This window comes from Daktulosphaira vitifoliae, unplaced genomic scaffold (genome assembly GCF_025091365.1).
Source record: "Daktulosphaira vitifoliae isolate Bord-2020 unplaced genomic scaffold, ASM2509136v1 Scaffold_3, whole genome shotgun sequence".
NCBI classification, from domain to species: Eukaryota; Metazoa; Arthropoda; class Insecta; order Hemiptera; family Phylloxeridae; genus Daktulosphaira; species Daktulosphaira vitifoliae.
In genome coordinates, this window is record NW_026099574.1 from 22,289,751 (window position 1) to 22,310,200 (window position 20,450).

Consider the following 20,450-nt stretch of genomic DNA (forward strand, 5'->3'; position numbering starts at 1 on the left):
GATTTCTTTCAACGATACGTCAAAAGATCACAAATTGTATCTAGTCGAAGACATTACCCTTCAAAATTGAAAAAATTTCCCTCGTTCCCCGTAAATGGGGGAAACCTCCAAAAAAATTACAAATTTAAAAATCGCTAATTTTCGAAATTTTTTCAATTTTTTTTACTAAAAAGTGCCGTAACTTTTTCAAAAANAAAACTGCCATAACTTTTTTAAAAATGAACATATCAATATAATTTTTTTTTATATAGATGCTTGATGTCTTTACCTATCATTTGGTATATTTTTTTTGTAAATCTGACACTTAACCTGCCCACAGGGGGGGATTTAAAATGACAACTTTTTCNTTAACCCTTTACTAGCCCACAGTAGGGGTTTCAAAATGACAACTTTTTCACAAAAAATTAACTTTTTCAACTTAACTTTTGAAAGTGTTTGCAAAAAAAAATGTATTCATATTTTTTAGCATTATAGGGCATTTGGCTCTTTTGCACCCTTCTCCCCCAGGAAAGCCCTGGATATTAAATAAGTATTCATTTCAAATTCCAATGAATAATCAGTAGCGCCGATCTTTACATTCAACTAGGTTAACTACCCAACTTTTAAAAGAGATTGGTGGTTGATGTCTACTATGTAAATTAAGCATCACAAGTAATTAAAATATTAATGTTTATGTAAATCTTTAGAAATTTGAAAACTTTATAATTTATTTAAGTTAAATGTAGTTGCTCAAATGTTAATACTAAATAGTAATTTCTATTCAATATAATTTGTCATAATAGTTGACAAAAATTTACTAGGCAAAATTTATGAATTTTACCTAGATATTAATAGCCCAATTAATTGTAATTTAATCAAATACAAGTCAGTTATTAGTTTTTAGTTTAAAAATATCACGTCCAAATATAAACTATTTTGACATAATGTTATAAAAAGAAAAATGAACTAAATGTATTAAGCCCATATTTAAAAAAAAAAAACAGTATACTCGTATAGACGGGAAAGCTATATGCCCCCATTTAACCCCCCTATATAAAAAAATTAAATAACATTTAAGTGTAGATTGTAAATATTTAAAGAAAGAATTTTTGCATCTCTAATTTCCGTCACTACATTTTTTATAGAAAAATTTAAAAAAGAATTTTGTTGAAAATAATTTATTTATGTTCATTTGTAAGATATTTAAATCAATTTAAAAGAAAAAAAATGATCGAATATTAAATAAATTATAGGTGGTACTCCGTAGTCTCCTTAGGATTTGGAGGAAATAAACTTATCAATTCAGATTTCTTTTTCATTCGAACAAAAAAATCTGTATTATTTATAAATGTTCATTTTCGAGATATTAAAATCATTTAGTAATAAACTTGATAAAGGCTGTTAAAAACTATATTTAATAAAAACCTATTTAAAACGCTTAAAATGTTTCAGAAGACCATTGTAAATTTTGAAATTATTGATATTTATACATGCAGTGTTTTATACAAAAACCAAACAACCTGTTATTAACAATATAAAATGAAGATTATTATGAACAATATTATTAAATTTACATTTTTATTGAATTATGTTTTATATTATCTTATTGAAATTTAAGTATAAATTAAATTGATTGTTTTTAGATAAAAAGGTATGAAAAATTAGAATCTATTGATGATAGAAGAAAATTAGCAAGAGACATCTACGATAATTACATAATGAAAGAACTTTTGTCACATACTCATGTAAATATAATTATATTTAATTATTGAAGGTGTAGAAATTATTTTTTTCATAAAATAATATTTTAGTTCGTGCTGTTTATTTTTAATCGAAGCTTAATATACTCAGTAAAATAACATAATTTAATATAATATTGAGTAACAAAAAAATACACTTAGCCTATGTTGGTTTCTATAATTTTGTGTTGTATAAATTATGTATATTCTATAATACAATTTTTATAATATTGTATTATACATTACATATTACACTTATTATGCAAAACTAAAATTTATTATATAAAAATATAAGTAGTATTTTATAAAATATAATTATGTATTTCAATAAATAAAAAAAATGTGTATGAAAACCACAAACCTCTTAATTATCTCTTAATTGTGTAATCATAAAAGTGCTAATTTTTTTTTATAAATTATGTATTTTATGTATATTATGCATGTATTGTTCCTCTAAAATATAAAATGCGATATTTTTACATCACCAATTGTATAATATTTCAATTATTTATAAATGTTATAATTTATAATCTATTCTTTGTATGTAGTGTTTCTATACATATCAAGTTAAATGTGTGAATTTTTATAAACCCTTAATAAATAAATTTTTTTTTTTTTTTAGAATTATCCTAAAGATGCAGTGGCTCATGTTCAGAAATACTTGATGAAAAATGAAGTACCAGTCAATTTATTTGAAGTAAGATTTTATGTATTATATTCAGTATTAATTATTATTTGAGTTCATTAAAAAAGAAAATAAATCTTTTTTTAAACATTTTAGTAATTATTGACACTTTTTTCTGTCATTAATTTAATTGTATTTTCATATGTATTTAATTTAAAATAAATTTACAACATTTTTTGATGAATGTATTTTATTAAATTATTTGTATATTTATTCTTTCAGCCTTATATTAAAGTGATTTTTAATCATCTTCGAGAAGAACCATTTAAGAAATTTTTAGAGAGGTTTGTTTGTTTATTACTAAATATAAACATGTGTAGAGATTCAAGTCAGAGGGTAGCAAAAACTTGTAGCCATGACCTTTCCTAAACAACCCTATCTTTTAGAATATTTAAAGATCTTGTAAGATCATTATCCTTAAAAATCCATTTTGTTAATTTAGTTTGAAAATTTTATAAAATAAAATATAGTAAATTAAATTGTTTTTTTTCTATCGAGTACCAATTGTAAACTGCCCAATTCATTAAAACTAAACTAGCAAAAGCATTCCTATACTTCTAAAAAACAGTTGAATTTATTCATTTTTTGTAAAGGTTTTTGATAATAACTTTATAACTACAATTTTTTTAGTTTCTATAATTCTATGTAAATAAATGGTATTAAAACCCCTTGAATCTCTACAAATAAATACACCATTACTAAAATATGTACAGAATAATATATTTTGCAATGTACTTTTTTAGTGACAAGTACACAAGATTTTGTCAGTGGAAAAATCTAGAACTAAATATTTCTGTAAATATTTATTTTAAATTATAAATAAGTTATACAATTCTAAATTCTGTTGCAATTTTATTTCAGTTAACAATGAATGACTTCAGTGTCCATCGTATTATAGGAAGAGGTGGTTTTGGTGAAGTGTATGGTTGTCGGAAAGCTGATACAGGCAAGATGTATGCAATGAAATGTCTTGATAAAAAAAGAATAAAAATGAAGCAAGGAGAAACATTAGCCTTAAATGAACGTATTATGTTATCATTAGTTAGTACTGGGGTAAGTCATTATTATATTAATAAATAATTTAATTTTAATAAAGTATATTATTACCTATAAATTATTTTAATTTTTATTAACAATTGCAATGGTAGTAAAATTGTGCAAAATAATGTAACATTAACATTAAACATTATGATATTTATGTTATACTCTTATTCCTTAAATAAGTATTAATGGTTTGAATTATTAGGTCGATTGTCCTTTTATTGTATGCATGACGTATGCATTTCATACGCCGGACAAACTTTGCTTTATATTAGACTTAATGCATGGTGGTGACTTGCATTATCACTTAGCACAACATGGTGTTTTTAATGAACTTGATATGAAATTCTATGCTGCTGAAGTTATACTTGGTAAATTGAAAATATTTTTTAAAAATTTTCAAATTATAGAGCTAATTCTAGGCATATATAACAGGTTTAGAACATATGCATAGAAGGTTCATTGTGTATCGAGATCTTAAACCTGCTAATATTTTACTAGATGAATATGGACATGTACGAATATCAGATTTAGGTTTAGCCTGTGATTTTTCTAAGAAAAAACCACATGCTAGTGTGTAAGTATTAATATATTGAAAAATATATACAAAAATTTTATTTTATGTAAACTTGATGATATTTAATTTAATCATTTTTATTGGATAGATTTCTGGGTAGTCAAATGTTTTGTTAAAATTATTGGTACCTAAATGTACTATATCTCTTTAGAAATAAAACTACTTACTTTACTTTTGTTCTGTCCTTGTTTCAACACGTAATTCAATGTTTAATACCGTAAAATAATACAAATATCATATTTACACAAACTTTAATATAATACAGACTATTTACTACTGAATTTTAATAAAATATTTTTTTTTAATTTTATTTATAATTTAAAAATAATTAATATTTTTAATAAAATATTTTTATTATTGTAAATTGTATAATAATATAATAATTGTAATAATTATATTTATTATTTAATATTTTAATATTATTGAGATATAATAATTATAGACCTAACGTATAACTGTTCTGTTAAAAAGAAATCAGTTAAAAATATAAACTAGATCAAAAGTTATTTAAGTTGTCAGTAAATGCTGAGCCACTTTGTATATTGCATATTTAATTTTTTTTGTTTTTAAGGTATATTTGATCATTTTTTTTATTATTTTTTCAAATAAAATTTTGAAAAGCTATTAAATTTTTATCATTTGGTCATAATAAGAAGTAAATTATATATTATACATTTTAGTAAAATTAAATTATTATAATTGAAATTTGTGTTTTTTATTTCAATAATATTCATTATCTAAAAACACAACAAAAAAATTAATTGCATATAATAAGAGAATATTTTAGGATTTTTAAGTGCATCCATATTTAGTGCTTTTTTAGTACTCTAAGTCCTCTTTCATGACATAATTTCTATTCATTAAAAATAGTACATTTTATTGGAAGAATTTCTGAAAATATACTACAGAATGTATTTAAGTGTTATAAATTTAATGTTTATTTTAAACTAGTAAATAACTTCATAATAATGTTAACTTTTAAAAAATGATTAGAGGAACACATGGATATATGGCTCCTGAAGTATTATCCAAAGGAACAGCTTATGATTCTAGTGCAGATTGGTTTTCTTTTGGTTGTATGTTGTATAAATTATTAAAAGGTCATAGTCCATTTCGACAGCATAAGACTAAAGATAAACATGAAATTGACCGCATGACCTTAACAATGGTATGTATCAACTTTCTTTTAAAAATTAAAGTTGTATTTTAATTTTGTTGTAAAATTAGTATGTATTTTCAATTATTTAACTTTTATAAGAAAAAGTTTGTGTTTCAGAATGTAGAACTTCCTGATTCTTTTTCTAAAAGTCTAAAAGATCTCTTAGAAGGTCTTTTACAACGTGATATAAATGAAAGAATTGGTTGTAGAGGAAAAGGGTAAATAAAATATTGTTGTAGTTTTCCTAGTATGCATGCTGATAATTTTATGTTTTCATAGGTCAGAAGAATTAAAGGAACACCAGTTTTTTGCGGGCTTAGATTGGCAACAAGTTTATTTACAAAAGTATACACCACCATTAATACCACCTAGAGGAGAAGTTAATGCTGCTGATGCTTTTGACATTGGTTCATTTGATGAAGAAGATACTAAAGGCATTAAGGTATAAATTTAAAAAAAATTAACTAAAAACATAAATAATTAAGTTTTTACTATAATATTTTAGTTAACTGATGCAGATCAAGACCTTTATAAAAATTTTTCAATTACTATTTCTGAAAGATGGCAAAATGAAGTAGCTGAAACTGTTTTTGACACAGTTAACACAGAAGCTGATAAAGCTGACCTTAAAAGAAAATCACGCCAAAAAAAATTTAACGAACATAATGAAGAAGGTGTGTACAAAATAATGTAGATAACAATTTTTGTTAAAATTTGATAATTACTATTTTAAATTTAGGGATTAGTTGATTAATGTGGTAGCTAATATTTTAACTTTTTGTACGTCTTTAATTTCATGAGTGCATGAATATTATTCTATGACTTCTTTCAACCAGTAGTCAAACTAGAAAATTTTTCAAAAATAAGGAAAGATTAGTGGATGTAATTATTTTTAAAAAAGATTTCTATAAATCTGAAAATAATTTAATTGCTTTAAGTTGAACCACTGTCCTAAGTTGGCTCATCTAACCATATGTATTGTTCTTATTAAATCCTATGTATATGATTAAATTTGCAATAAATATATCTAAAGAATGATATTTATTTTGAGTTTAATAGATGCTAAAAAATCTAGTTTTGGTTAATGCATTTAAAAAAAGTTATTTTAAATAAATAAAATTTAAATTAACCAATTAAAAATTGTTTTTATTGGGTGTTTTTTCGTTAAATATAAATAGTTAAGGGAATATTTAGTACTAAATATAATTCTTGAGTATATAATATTACCTTAATGAAATTAATAATATGAAAAAATTCTGATTATTTTGAAATCAAAAATTACTTTTCCAATATTGTAATTATTTTATTAGTAATCAAGTGGTTTATGATTAACCAATCACTCTATATATATATATATATATGTTTTTTTTAACTTTCAATACATAGTATTATTATAGCTCGACAATTATCTTTTATTATTGTTATTATTTTTAAAGAGCAATTTGTAGAAATAGTACAACTAGTTATGGGTCTTTATGAGAAGGGTACAAAGACTGACATAAAAATAACATTATCTTGTCCTTAAACTTATAATTATGAATATTATCTAATTAATTGCATAAAATTTAATTTTTGATAAAATATATTTGTATATATTAAATTATTATTATGTTTTTACTAGTAATATCAACTATTTATAATATACAACATTTTAGAATCTGATTGTATTCTTCATGGGTATATCAAAAAACTTGGTGGACCTTTTGCTTCAGCATGGCAAACTAGGTATGCAAAACTGTATCCTAATCGTTTGGAATTGCATTCTGATTCTGGTTCAGTTAAAACTGAAGTAATTACTTTGGATCAAGTATTAGAAGTAAGTCCTGAACTAGTTATTGTTAAAAATGAACAGTGTATTGTTCTACGTATGAAAGACGGAAAAGATGGAAAACTAGTTTTAACTAACAGTGTAAGTATACTAATATACAGCATAATTCATTTGTTATGAATCACCTAATTAACTGAATAATATTGAGAATTTTTTTTTGTTTTTTGTAGGTACATGATGTTTTTTTAATTTATCAAAGTATTTTTTATGTTCATCCCTTATATTTTATAAGTGTCAATAATGTTTTTTCATATGGTAACATACATAGTTAACTAGCTTTGTAATAGATAATGATATAATTAAAAAAAAGAATGACTAATAATAACTATTTTAAACTAGTATTTCTGGAGTTCTTAACATTTTTTCATCATGGCTAGAGATGAGTTGCTATTGTTGTTATTTTTATTATTAGTCATACTCTCCTTTCTGCCTAGTTATAAAAATATCAATAATTTCTGAAATAATAGTTCAGAAATTGTTATCAACCAATCATTCTTAATTATATCATTACCTATTAAATTGGTTAGTTTATTATGTATTTTACCATTAAAAAAAAAAAAAATCCTAATATTATTTTATATTTTGATTAAGTGATTCATGATAAATGAATAAATCCATATACAAATTTTATGATTTTAATAAAATACTTGACAATTTATTTACTTTTATAGGATGAAATTGGTTTAAAAGAGTGGGCATTGTCTCTTCGGTCAACTCATAAATCTACGCATGATCTGATTAAAAAATTGAAAAAACCCTTTGGTAAAATGTTTATTCAAGAAGAAGCGGATTCTTTGACATCCTCAACAAACACCAATGGCAATTAATTGAATTTGTGATGTATACACATTTTAATTAATTATAGAATCTCATGTAGCTTTCTACTCTTTCAGAATTTTGGTAATAAGTGGCTTTTTCTTCCTTTTTACCTTCATATCTATGGGTTTCAATTTTGTTTAATTTTTAATTTAAGGTTAGTGTGGCGCTACTTGATAAGACTGTGGTGTTCTTTCTTTTTATTGGGCTATAAAAAAAATATAGTTTGACATTTTTAAATAAGAGAATTGTTTTAAATACTATTTTTTATACATTTTATAATTTTTTAGAAAAATGTTTGTCTATGTTTATTCTTTAAAAAGTTCAGTTTCACATACTTAAAAAATAGGTAATCTTAATCTATAAAATATAAATTGATTTTACAGATGAAAACATTTAGAGATTAGATATCTCTGCCTTGCTATAAAAACCCATGTACATTATTCCTTTCAGTAATTTATTTCACATAATTTTATACTGAGATCACTGCACATTATATAATAATTATAATTTAAATATTTTTTATAATCATTGAAATTATTGTACCGTTTCATAGCTGTAAATTTAACCAAAATAAAAATTTTGTTATTTAATAAACGTTTAGTTATTAAGTTATTATACATTTACTGAAAATTTAGTAAATAATAATGTCTAAGATTAATTATGACAAATTAATTTTCTAGTTATTAATCATCAAATATCTTAAAACTTAAAAATTTATCTTTGATTTTTTTCTTAAAGTTTATTCACAAGTTTAACTACAATTTTTTTTTTTATTTTAAATGTGCAAAAGAACTTCAAGTTTTTATGTTATATAACTTAGAAAACTTGAGCTAAAAAATTAATTAACGTTTAAATGGTTTTATACAACCTTAAGAATATAAACTATTTTTCGTAATAAGACCTAAAACATATTTTTTTAAATTAAACATTCAAAAAAATACTCTACAATTGACTTAACTTGAAATTTATAATAACTTATCTTTAAGTTTATTTACAGTACTTGATTTAAAATTATAATTTAAACATTTTACACAATTAATATAATTTTAGGACACTGCATATACATAAAATTAGTTAATAATTTTTGTTTTTTTTTTTTCATATTTTTAGGCTATGAACTTAAATTTTTTTAATGAGTATTTATTAATTTTTGAAAAATATTCGTCTATGGGGCAATATTATTAACTTGTTAAAAGACTGATCGTTTCTTTCTTAACGTTTGTAAAATATAATATACTTTCATTAAAATTTTATGATCTCTGTCAAATTACGTTTAAAAAAACAAAGTTATGTAAATGATTGTAAGACATTACATTCAATTTAATCTTTAAATTATTTAGTACATTCTATAAATCCTTTGGTTATAATTTATATGTTTTTAATGTCTAACAACATTCAACTAAAGTTTTTTCATTAAATAATGACAATCAAAACATCAATATCTATTAAAAAATCGTGGCCAGCGAGAAATTTGTAAATATTAATACTACATATGTATTATATTAGTTTTCATGTAAATGCAGTTGATGCTTAAAGATAATTATAAATATTTTAGTTAAACATAGTCTAGAATAATTTACTGTATTATTAAGTTGAATAAATTGTGAATGCTTAGTTATATTGCAATCCAAGTTGATATGTATAAGATTAGTTAACCCACATTTATGTTTTATGTAATAAGTTTTGTTGCTTTGTCTACTAAAACCAAACTTCTTTTATTATACTTTTTAAATGATTTTTATTTTAATTAAAACTGTAAATTTAATTTTTTGTACTAAAAACAATATGCAATAATCAACATTTTTATTTTGTAAAATGTGTAAATGACAAATATTTTGATAAATAAATGGTATATTTCATAAAATGTATAACAAAACAATATCATAAAATATTTGTAAAACCTGTATTTAATAGCTGTTATTAACCAGCAATTTTATATTAAACTTACAAGAGGTGATTTATTGACCATTTATATATGTATTGGTTTCATATAATGTAGTGTTACATAAGTGAAATTGCTTTTTTATATTAACTTTGCAAATAGTTACCTTACTTGATCTTTAAAATTTGCTTTTAAATAAATGTTTGGTTTTTTTTTTTACATTTTTGCCCTTATACAGATTTTCCAACATAGTATTATTTTAATTGTTAATTCACCAAAAGTTTTTATATATTTTTGTTACATTATTATTGTATTATTACTTTAATTATATTAATAATTATTTTTTGTTATGAAAAAAATTGTATTATGTTGTATTTTACTATAACCTAGTCCTTGAGTATGTTAAAAATAAAACTAATTTAATTTACTGTGCATCCCGGAATATAAGTAAATAACACCTTGTATAATATCTATAATATAAGTGAACATTATTGAATTAAGAATAATTTATATACATTTGTGTGTATATATATACATATATATTTATATATAAATATTATTTAGATATATTAGGTGATTGCTTTTGTATTATTTATTGAAAATTGTATGAGATATAGTTTAGCATATAAATATATTGTTTTATCCAATTTTTATGTATAATTATTGTTTAGATTATAAATCAAAAACAATAAAATGTAATTAGTGTCTTGCAATAAATCCCTTTAAGTTTACACTTTATTGCTATTATTATGGTGTTTTTTATCTAAACTAGCTTACATACATGAAAAATAGATAGGATTTTTAACTGCAATTTTTATATATTGTTGTATCTTTATGTTTTGGATACATTACAAAAGTCTGCATCTTCTTCTTTTTCCTTGCTTTAATCCCAACTACTTAAGGTCAGCCAATTACAAAAGTCTGCATATTTAAAAAAAAATACTTTGACTGCATAACATTTCCGATTATTAGTATTTTGAAGAATTGCCAAGTAAATTTTGTTAGTTTGGAAGTGATTATGTTAAGAAATGAGATATTTTGTTTGTGTTGAAAATTGTTTTATTATAATTATTTTTAAACAATGAATTATTAAAAACAATCATAAATTAATTCCATATGTCAGTTGTTTTATTTATTTATATATGAATTTTAAGATAAAATATAGATCATAAATGATTTAAATAATTGAAAAATATCATTGACCGAAATAGAAAAATGTTCTGTAGAAGTAACTTATTTTCTCTGTCCAATTATTTATATGGTAAAACGGGTAATTTTTTAATATCTTAAAAAAAACGTTATATTTGATATTTTTCTTCGTCTTTATCCCAACTAATTGGGGTCGGCTATCGTTATTTCAAACTTCCATTTATTATGATCTCCCACATCAGCCGTCCTCATCGTATTTAATAATATCCCTCCGTCTGTTTTTTAGTCTTCCTTCAACATTGAATTCTATAACTGTTCTTACAGCATCTTATTCCTCTATCCTCATAATATGACCAAACCATCTAAGTCTCTTCTTATACACGATTGAAACTACACCTATACATTCCTTATATTTTCGTCTTACTCTGTTCTTTTTTCTTTTTAAACACCCAACATTGAACCATACATTATAGCTGGTCTCTCTATAGTCCTATAAAACTTACTTTTCAGCCTCATTGGAATTCTCTTATCGCATAACAAATCAAACGCTTTTCTCCACACTTCGTCCTGTGTCTTACATCCTCGTCAATACCACTATTATTTTTCACAATAGATCCTAAATACTTAAAACTTTCCACCTCTTAACACGTCTTTGTTTATTGTCACTGATTTCTTTATTTCACCTACCTCGTGTTTTCCCTTGTCAAACTCATGCTCTATTATATTCTGTCTTACCCCTACTTATTCTTGATCCCTTTCCTTCTAGAGCTGATCTTCTTACGTTTAGCCTTTGATTAATTTCCTCTTATAAACACTATATCGTCAACGAACAATGTCCTTCAAGGTATCTCTTCTTGTATTTCTTTAATAATTTCATCCATCACTCAAGAAAATAAGTTAGGGCTTAAAGCAGAACCTTGGTTCACTCTTACTCTTACCCTAAAATTTTCTGTTACTCCGCTCACAATTTTTACCCTGATACAAGTGCCATCATATATATCCTTTGTTATATTAATGTACCTTTTTGGGACCCTTTTTCTCATTAATACTTTGAAACATCTCTCGCTTTACTATCATACGCTTTCTCCAAATTTATAAATAACATAGACGGATTTTTCTCCCTTTCCCTATACTTTTCTATTAGTTTTCTCACACAAAAACTGGTTTGTTTTATTATTATTTATAAATATTAAAAATAACTGAATATTTTTTGTAATGTTATTAATATGAAGTTTCAGAATTTTACATCGAGGCCCGCGGAATTCCACCTTTTCTTAAACGTGGTTATGCTTCTAGGCAAGACATTTCAAGTATTGATAAATAAATAGTTAATATTATTTTTGAGGTAGGATGTTTTTTTAGTCATGTTCTTATTTAAATAACGAACATCATCAAGGTTATCTTAAAATCAAGGCAAGTAGACTCGCGCATAGGGCTTTTATGGGGAAAATATTACATTATTTAAGCACCGCTAATTATTAGGGTACCCTTGAATATCAATATATAATTAAGTGCAGATACTTTTTTTTATAGTTTAGTAGTAGTACACAAAAATAGGCTAAAAAAATTATTAAATTACAAAGTAAAATGATTTAAATTTGTAGTTGAAACCAATCATATCAGAGTTGATTCGTCAATAAATACTTTGAAAACATTAGAAATTAATGATTTTAATAGTTTATATGAAGAATATGGAATAAGTAACTATTTAATTGATAAATTATAATTTTTTTTTTCAATTTTTGAGGGTAATATCTTTAACGAGATACGAATTGAAAAAATTTGACGTATCATTGAAAAAAGTAGGTCAAGTTAGACCAGAGAAAATAAATGATTGTCACAAAAAAATATCTTCTCAGCTTTGCATCGAAGCTAAAACCTAAAATATAGTAAATAATTTTAATATGAATAAAAAATTTCTCCTCGCGAGGGGCGACTACAGTGATGGGATCCTTGATCTTTATTGAAGTTATTGAATCTAAATTTATTTTAAATTAAAAAGAATTAAGAAAAAAATTCCTTGCCATACGCTGGTTGGAACCTTGTACCCCAAGCGCGTAAGACATAAGTTTTAGCGACTCGGCAACCATACGTCGCTTCCGTTAACTGAAAAATATAGCAATTTAAGCTAGTTTAAATTTCTAAGTTATTTTTCTCGACTTAAAAATCAAAGTATATTACATAAGCTTTAATTTAAGATATGCATAAAAGTGTCAGTCTTTCCGAAACATTTTCAAAAATTAAGTTGAAAAAGTTTTACTTTCTATACGCATTTTTAAAGATGTATATAAAGTATTTACCATTAAAAATAGAATTAACTCATTAATTTTTTAAAGTCATAGTGACGTAATGTTATGAAATATAATATCAAGAATTTATTCACAAAAATAGTATATTTTTGCATACGGTAGTCATTTTTACCATGAAGTTAAGTCCAGAGTTAAAATTATTTTTTTTTTAAATTAAAGTATATCACATAAGCTTAAATTTAAGGTATATATAAAAGTATAAGTCTTTCCGGAACATTTTCAAAAGTTAATTTTTTGGGAAAAAGTTGCCATTTTGTATCTCTTCCTGTGGGCTGGTAAACGTTCAAATGTTAACAAAAATATATCAAATGATAGGTAGGTACCTAAGGTATCTATCAAAAAAATTTAATTAAACTAAATAAAATCATTATGATTTGGTAATTTTTAAAAAAGTTATGGCAATTTTAAGTAAAAATATGTCAAAAGTTAGAGATTTTTAAATTTGTAATTTTTTGAGGGATTTCCCCAGTTTATGGCAAACGAGGGATTTTTTTTCAATTTTTGAGAGTAATGTCTTCAACTGGACACAATTTGTAATCTTTTAAAGTATTGTTCATCAAAATTAGTCCAGCGAGACCTGAGAAAAAGTAGTAACAGACACAAAAAAAATAAATAAACACATCATAGTAAAATTAATATCTTCTCAGCTTCGTATCGAAGCTATAATACATAACTCACAAATCTACCATAAGTGGTATATATTCCCATGTAGTATTACAATTTTCAGATAATAAAAATTCATATCAGTGAAACAAGATTGGTTTAAAATTTTATTGTTTTGAAAATAAAGGCAAATTTTTTTTTATAATTAGGTTATTTTTATACTGAAACAGTAACAGTACAAAAGATATAAAATTATATTACATCATATATACCGCTTTTTATACTTAATATGTTTAATGACTAAAAGATGAATGTAGTTATAAATTTTTTTTAAAACAATAAGCATTTGAAAATTTAATAATAAAATTAATAGCATAAATTACTTTATTTGATGATTATATTTTTAAAAATATTACTTTTACAATTTTTTATGTACATATGATAATTCAATAAAATATTACTTTTCTTCACACCATTCATTTTCTTTTCTTACTTGATCTTCTTCGGCAGCTGTAAAGTCGTTTTTTATGTTAAAAGTTTTTCTGATTTCCTCTGGCGTTTTTCCTTTTATCATATTAGCAACAGTTTTACAAGTGACATCTAGTAAACCTTTAATATCTAAATAATTAGCAGCCAAGATAAGTTCAAAAAGTGTACCCTGATCAACTTTTAAAAAATCAGCATCCCAACTAGAAATATCGTCAGTTCGTTTTTCCCGACCTTCATCATCTTCAGCTGGCGGTGGATCGTCTTTGTGGTAAGTTGCCCATTGAATGACTTTTTTAAGTATTCCAGCATTTACATTGGGTAACGGTACAATTTCTTCATCCTCTTCTTCCAAACCCAAATCTTCAACCATAGTTTTAATAGTTACCGAGGCTTTAGCAATTTCGAAATCTACCTGAAATACTTCACCATCAGAACTCTGCAACTTGATCATAGGCATTTTAGTAGTAATCGATTGGTTTATTAAAATATAAATATATGATTTTTCGCTGATCAGTTAATTATAGCAATGTTATCTATTTGGATAAAGTAAATAAATTTTACAATGAAATGAGCCAAATAAGTACAAACAACCTATCAATTGTATAAATTCTCATATAAATCGTGATTAATGTACACTCATAATATGGACAGAAACAATTAATAAAACTTATGATATTGGAATATCACAACAACACTTCAGTTCACATTCTTCAATCCCAATGGCACACTGTCATTTTATTGTTCCATGACGTAGTTTATCATTTTTTATTATGCTCATAGTGTAATAAAACTCCATAAGTAAAACAACAACATTTATAGTTTTACTGATAACTCAATGGACTTAATAATAATATTTTTTAACACAATATTTTAAACGCTTATTAGTGAAAGTTGCTTGTTTATTTTCGATAGATTTTTACTTATACAAATTTTTGAAATTGGTAATTCCTTAAATAATGTTGATTACAAAGTTTTTTCTCTGGATTAGAAATATTGAATAGAATTTTTATTCTCAGGTGGATTTTTCAATTAAAAAAAAAAAATGTATACATAGTTTACTGAATGATTAATTGTTTATTACTTGTGACCTTCAGGACATACTATATTCTATTGAACTATTCGTTTTGTAGTTAACTTATCTAATTTTTAAACCAACTTTAATATTGTATAGTGGTACAATAATGATCATTAATTATTTAAATAATCTATTAATGGAATCCAAGAAATTCTATTCTTGAATTACGTTTTAAATTTGAAAGTGAATGGTCATTTTTTCGCAAAAAAACTCATTCTTTATTAAACGTAGGAAAAAAATCTTCTCTGAAATAATTTCATTACAATACATAATGTCATTTTCTGAACAAGGTAAAAACCAATAAAAGACTATTATACACAATATCACATAAATTACTTTTTTTTTATTTAATTTAAAGAAATTTTTATTTTTAAATAATTAAAAAGTACTTAAGTGAAATTCTTATAAATTCACAAATTTTTGTTTAAGTATTATTGGAAGATGATAGCATTGTTGCTAATACTATACCCAATGATACAGAAGTAGCTATAAGATATATCAAATCATTGTTACCTGTTGCAGTAAAACTTAATTTAATGCATCCTCCTGTTATATATGTTCATCAACTATATGATATCATAAACAACAAAGCTTTAGTCAAAAAACATTTGGTAAAAAATAACATACAACATGTAACTTTAGGGTTTTGATAGATAGAATTTTTAGGATGAATTACAAAATAAATGCAAAATACAACAATTTACTGTAGATACCTCTGATTACCCATCAGCTATTTTACTCTATGAAGACTTTGTTGCATACACATTTAAATTATATCCAGAGAATAAATGTGTCAAGAAATTCCTTAACAATATTTTACCAACACTAAAATCATTTGGAGTTGAAAAAAATGTATTACGACAAAAACTGAAACTACAACATCATGAAATTACGTAAATATTGTCATAAAATTTTTATAAAGTATTCAATATAAATAAAACTAACAACTGATAAAATATTCTTACATGTAAAACTTTTAAGTTAATTACAAAAATTATATGCAATCCTCTTTCATAGTTCCTGACCATACAACATTTTAAAGAAATATGATGTCTAAAGCAAAAGAGATCAAAGCAATACTTAGAATGAATCCAAAATTGAAATTAAAAAATATCTTTATTTTGAAATGTAGTTCTACTTTAAAGTAGTTTGCTTAACCTATTACAAAAAAATATTATTTTTCAATGGCTTTTACTTTAGATGCTTCAATTATTTTTATTAATATAATTTAAACTTTATCTTGTCAAATAACCATTTTTTTTTTTTTTATTAATTTTATTTAAATAATTTCGTTTAACTTGCTTTACTTTTTGACAGTGAATTAATCAACTGTGGTTTACTTTTAATTCGAAATCAGGAGTCTTATTGGATATCATTTCCTTCTTCGGGAAAATTTATTAAAAAGTTTAATGAAGGTAGAAAATATATCATTCAGATAATAAAGCGTCAAAAATTCCAAGAAATATTAGAAAAAGTATGCAACTAATTTTTTTTAATAAATAATTTTAAAAGTACTGGATTTATTATTTCTTGTGAAAATTAAAAAATATGCAAGAGTATTATTTTATTAATGAAAATTATACTAAATGTTGTAACTCAATAAATTAAAAACAAAATGTTTAATGTTTAAGGTATTCAATCTTTTTTAATTTCAATTTTTTAAACATTATCAATTTTTTAAAGAATATTATCCTTATTTTCATAATTATTGTAATGCTAATAAATTTACTTTAAATAATTATGATAGAACTTAGAAGTGCGTTGTTCGAAAGTGCCCAAATTAAGAGATTTTGGATACAAGTATTTTTTACATGATATAAAAGGATCTGAAGATGTCAAAACGTAATATTATATATTAAGATCTTAATAGATAATAACTAGTTCTGTTTTATAATTTCTTTTATTTTTAGGATCAATACAACATCAGGACATCTTTTAAGAATTTCATAACAACTTTGTATTTCCTAAACAAATTTTGTTTTTATTATGTACAATGTACTTTGAATATAAGTATTTAATAAAAAATGTTATTATGGTTAAATTTTTTGTAATTAAAAAAAATTATACATACAATAATAAAATTATTAAAAGGTAATAATTGTTCCTACTCTATCTCTTGGAATAAGTCTAAGATCTGTTCCATGCTTGAGGAAAACATTTCCAGCGGTTTGCTGTGGATTTATACCAATACCGTCATCGGTAATAATTGCAGATGTTTCAGCGGGTACTTTAAATTCTTCCGCTGCATATTTTACGACTGCCGTAAATGGTGCTTCTTCGGGTACTCTTAAAATTTTGAAAGGTAATTTTGGATCTGATGTCAAAGTGATTTTAAATGATACTTTTTGTTTAACTTCTTGCATTGTTGATGTTAATAATTTTAAGTCAAACTATATAGATCATCTATTATAAGAATTAGTGAGGTAAATTAAACAAGTGACAAATGTCGAACGTTCACACTGCATGTATACTATGAGTTTTATCAACCTTTTCTAACTGATGATGTGGTTGTTTTAATCTAATGGTACCCAAATCTGTTATCACGCATCATAAAGTTTTGATGATACGTGTTAACTGTTTCAGAATTGTAAGTTTTTAACACCTGGTGTTCAAAATAACAAAACTTTTGTTTAAGTACCGTTTTATTTTATTATTTTGAGATGTTATTGTAATATTTCAATAGCTTAGTACCCTATTGAATACATTATTCTCATAATGTGTAGATTGATTTAAATATCATCATGAATATAAAATTTTTTAGTTTAATAATAAATAGTACTACTGTAGCTCTCATTAATTTGTATTTTAATAGTATAAGTACAATAATTCAATTAAAAAAAAAATGAGAGCCTACATCATGACTCTCGCCAATAGCATTATTGGTGTTAGTATATTAGCTATGCCGTTTTGCTATAAAGAAGTAAATATTATTTTTATAGATTTAATTAAAATTAATAATTTTAAAATACTATTTATAATTTCTATTTTTTAGTGTGGAATACTATTGTCAACTATACTATTGATTTTAAGTAATTTTATGTCAAGAGCATCTTGTCACTTTCTTTTAACCTCTGCTGTTAGATCAAGAACAAGGGATTTTGAATTTCTAGGTAAACTTAAACAAAAAATTAAATTATAAAATTACAACACTATTCTTTGTTTTAGCATTTCATTTGTTTGGTTCATTAGGCAAAATTTCTGTTGAAATTAGTATAATTATGTTTCTTATGGGTACTTGCATTGCTTTTTTTGTTGTAATGGGAGATTTAGGTCCACAAATTATTGGTGAAATGTTTAATATGACAAATACAATAGCACTTAGACCTAGTATAATGATCGGTAAGTTTAAAAAGGATATAACATATAAATGTTCCCAAATAAATATTTATGTATGTTTTCTAAGTGAACATATGAGTATTATTTTTATAATTGATTCAATTTTTTTTTTTTAACTAGTCATTTCGATGAAATTTGTGGAAAATAAATTTTGAAATTCATAATTTTTTTTTTTTGCATGTTTGTTTTTCATAGGTTTTAATGAACAACCTCAATAATTTTGTCATGAAAAATTATATTTAAATACAATGTCAAAACCTTTGATAAATCTTTTTCGCAAAAAAAAAAAAAATGATATAGGAGCTTTTAACATAAAATGATTCAATTTATAGATACTAGAATTGCAATTATAATATTTAATAACATATTTTTAAGGTATTGCTGTTTTTATAGTTTTACCATTGGGATTATTAAAAAATGTTAATAGCTTAAATTCAATATGTACGGCTGCAGTAATATTTTATGCTTGCTTGGTATTTAAGGTAAAGTAACACCTTAAATTTATAATAAAAATAAATAATATATCAAATTTAGTAATCTATCTTCAATAGATGAATTATTTATTTTTAGATATTTATAGAAGCATTTGATAAAATTTTCTCATCAGTTTGGCTTTCAGAATTATATTTTTGGAGACCTTCAGGTCTTTTACAATGTTTACCAATATTTTCAATGTCATTATTTTGCCAGACGTAAGTTACATTAACTACACAAATATTTTTAATTTTATAAATCAAACTTGAATATATTTATGTTTTAAAATGTTCTTACAGACAATTATTTGACATATTTGAATCAATATCACATGAATCACTTGATAAATTGAATAGTATAGTTCGTTCTTCTATGAATATGTGTACATGTGTTTACATAAGTGTAGGAATTCTTGGTTACATAGCTTATCATGATCAATCATCACTTAGTGGTAAGTTTCAATTGTTTTTTTTTAACTATAGTTAATAGTTTGAAGTAAAAAATTTGAAGATTCTGACCAAGTATGATAACTTTTATCTCTTCCATAAGTTTTTGACTTTCCACAAAATATACAAGTCCATCGTACTAACTTTTTAGGTTTTTTAATCAAACGACATTTTGCTGATTTCCCGGGAATAAGCATAGTATTACATCCTTTGCAAATATTTCTTTTAATGGTTGGATCTATTTTTAATAAACTTTTTTGAGCCATTCCTTTTAATATAAAATTATATGCAGATGATAATCCTGGACATTCAGTAGATATTGCAGTACTCAACTGATATAAATAATTTATACGGTTTTGATTGATTTCTGAATTAAAATCTTGTTTTTTATTTTCGACCTTCTCCATTTAACTCTCTTGCTTAAAATTTTAATATTCTTTCTTTCTATAAAATTGATAATTTTTTTTTTATTATTAAAAATTATATATAGAATTAAAATTTTAATGTCATCAAAATTTCATGATAAAACATATTTGAATAAATTAAGGAGACTAAATTGACTAAAATTAAAATCTTTGTAGAAAAATTTCTTTTAAATTTTACTCAAAAATGTTTTTTGTAAGAATTTTAAAAAGATTTGTCTTCTATAAGTAGTAATTATAATATATTGTATTTCTACAATTAAAGTAGATTATTGATACTATATAAATATTTCACAAGTTATCCTTCTATTAATTAAATTTCTCTATCATTCTTCTATCTTACCTTTTAGTCTTCTAATAATATAAAAATTTTTTAATGAAATATATAACAGTTAAAATTATCCAATTATGTAATAAATTGATGATTCTGTAACTTAC

General features: G+C 23.6%; 5 protein-coding genes across 8 annotated transcripts in view; 3 read left to right on the forward strand and 2 right to left on the reverse strand.

The window, feature by feature from the left end:
- Positions 1-8,087, forward strand: part of LOC126901921 (G protein-coupled receptor kinase 1) — a 20,024-nt gene extending 11,937 nt beyond the window's left edge. Inside the window, exons 4-17 of one of the 3 annotated variants that reach the window (XR_007703147.1) lie at positions 1,623-1,724; positions 2,341-2,415; positions 2,626-2,687; positions 3,147-3,198; positions 3,265-3,456; positions 3,650-3,815; positions 3,880-4,021; positions 5,015-5,189; positions 5,286-5,398; positions 5,460-5,622; positions 5,686-5,854; positions 6,836-7,089; positions 7,680-7,908; positions 7,982-8,087. Coding sequence is in view for 2 of the 3 variants with exons in the window: in XM_050678854.1 (XP_050534811.1) it covers positions 1,623-1,724; positions 2,341-2,415; positions 2,626-2,687; positions 3,147-3,198; positions 3,265-3,456; positions 3,650-3,815; positions 3,880-4,021; positions 5,015-5,189; positions 5,286-5,398; positions 5,460-5,622; positions 5,686-5,854; positions 6,836-7,089; positions 7,680-7,835 (1,821 nt within the window). In the remaining variant the exon portion in view is untranslated. Of the gene's footprint in view, positions 1-1,622; positions 1,725-2,340; positions 2,416-2,625; positions 2,688-3,146; positions 3,199-3,264; positions 3,457-3,649; positions 3,816-3,879; positions 4,022-5,014; positions 5,190-5,285; positions 5,399-5,459; positions 5,623-5,685; positions 5,855-6,835; positions 7,090-7,679 lie in introns of all 3 variants that reach the window. The other 2 variants (XM_050678854.1, XM_050678855.1) reach the window with 2 other exon arrangements.
- A 6,049-nt stretch (positions 8,088-14,136) lies between these two features.
- LOC126901939 (S-phase kinase-associated protein 1-like) lies at positions 14,137-14,968 on the reverse strand. Its single transcript, XM_050678897.1, has one exon. It carries the CDS (start codon positions 14,714-14,716, stop codon positions 14,228-14,230), a length of 489 nt encoding a protein of 162 aa, XP_050534854.1. The 5' UTR covers positions 14,717-14,968; the 3' UTR covers positions 14,137-14,227.
- An 85-nt stretch (positions 14,969-15,053) lies between these two features.
- On the forward strand, positions 15,054-17,375 carry LOC126901936 (serine/threonine-protein kinase 19-like). The gene is made up of 6 exons (XM_050678891.1): positions 15,054-15,624; positions 15,764-15,945; positions 16,001-16,227; positions 16,652-16,808; positions 17,082-17,176; positions 17,245-17,375. The coding sequence occupies exons 1-6, from the start codon at positions 15,522-15,524 to the stop codon at positions 17,282-17,284; spliced, it is 804 nt and encodes a 267-aa protein (XP_050534848.1). The 5' UTR covers positions 15,054-15,521; the 3' UTR covers positions 17,285-17,375.
- On the reverse strand, positions 17,216-17,841 carry LOC126901941 (ubiquitin-fold modifier 1). The gene has a single exon (XM_050678900.1). It carries the CDS (start codon positions 17,695-17,697, stop codon positions 17,419-17,421), a length of 279 nt encoding a protein of 92 aa, XP_050534857.1. The 5' UTR covers positions 17,698-17,841; the 3' UTR covers positions 17,216-17,418.
- A 121-nt stretch (positions 17,842-17,962) lies between these two features.
- Positions 17,963-19,996, forward strand: LOC126901937 (putative sodium-coupled neutral amino acid transporter 10). Of its 2 annotated transcripts, none has more exons than XM_050678892.1 (6): positions 17,963-18,254; positions 18,327-18,444; positions 18,500-18,673; positions 19,046-19,152; positions 19,241-19,362; positions 19,444-19,996. In XM_050678892.1, the coding sequence occupies exons 1-6, from the start codon at positions 18,177-18,179 to the stop codon at positions 19,628-19,630; spliced, it is 786 nt and encodes a 261-aa protein (XP_050534849.1). In that variant the 5' UTR covers positions 17,963-18,176; the 3' UTR covers positions 19,631-19,996. The 2 variants fall into 2 exon arrangements, with proteins under 2 accessions (XP_050534849.1, XP_050534850.1); XM_050678893.1 differs by having other exon boundaries at positions 19,064-19,152.
- Positions 19,997-20,450: the final 454 nt, after the last annotated feature.

What these genes read in the sequence shown, in the direction of transcription:
- LOC126901937 (XM_050678892.1), top strand. Translation starts at nt 18,177, where the DNA reads ATGAGAGCCTACATCATGACTCTCGCCAATAGCATTATTGGTGTTAGT. An exon ending in ATGCTTGCTTGGTATTTAAG is followed by an intron (nt 19,153 to 19,240) that starts GTAAAGTAACAC and finishes ATTTATTTTTAG; the next exon opens with ATATTTATAGAAGCATTTGA. An exon ending in ATGTCATTATTTTGCCAGAC is followed by an intron (nt 19,363 to 19,443) that starts GTAAGTTACATT and finishes ATGTTCTTACAG; the next exon opens with ACAATTATTTGACATATTTG.
- LOC126901941 (XM_050678900.1), bottom strand. Translation starts at nt 17,697, where the DNA reads ATGCAAGAAGTTAAACAAAAAGTATCATTTAAAATCACTTTGACATCA.
- LOC126901939 (XM_050678897.1), bottom strand. Translation starts at nt 14,716, where the DNA reads ATGCCTATGATCAAGTTGCAGAGTTCTGATGGTGAAGTATTTCAGGTA.
- LOC126901936 (XM_050678891.1), top strand. Translation starts at nt 15,522, where the DNA reads ATGGTCATTTTTTCGCAAAAAAACTCATTCTTTATTAAACGTAGGAAA. An exon ending in AATGTCATTTTCTGAACAAG is followed by an intron (nt 15,625 to 15,763) that starts GTAAAAACCAAT and finishes TTTTTGTTTAAG; the next exon opens with TATTATTGGAAGATGATAGC. An exon ending in TCCAAGAAATATTAGAAAAA is followed by an intron (nt 16,809 to 17,081) that starts GTATGCAACTAA and finishes TAATTATGATAG; the next exon opens with AACTTAGAAGTGCGTTGTTC.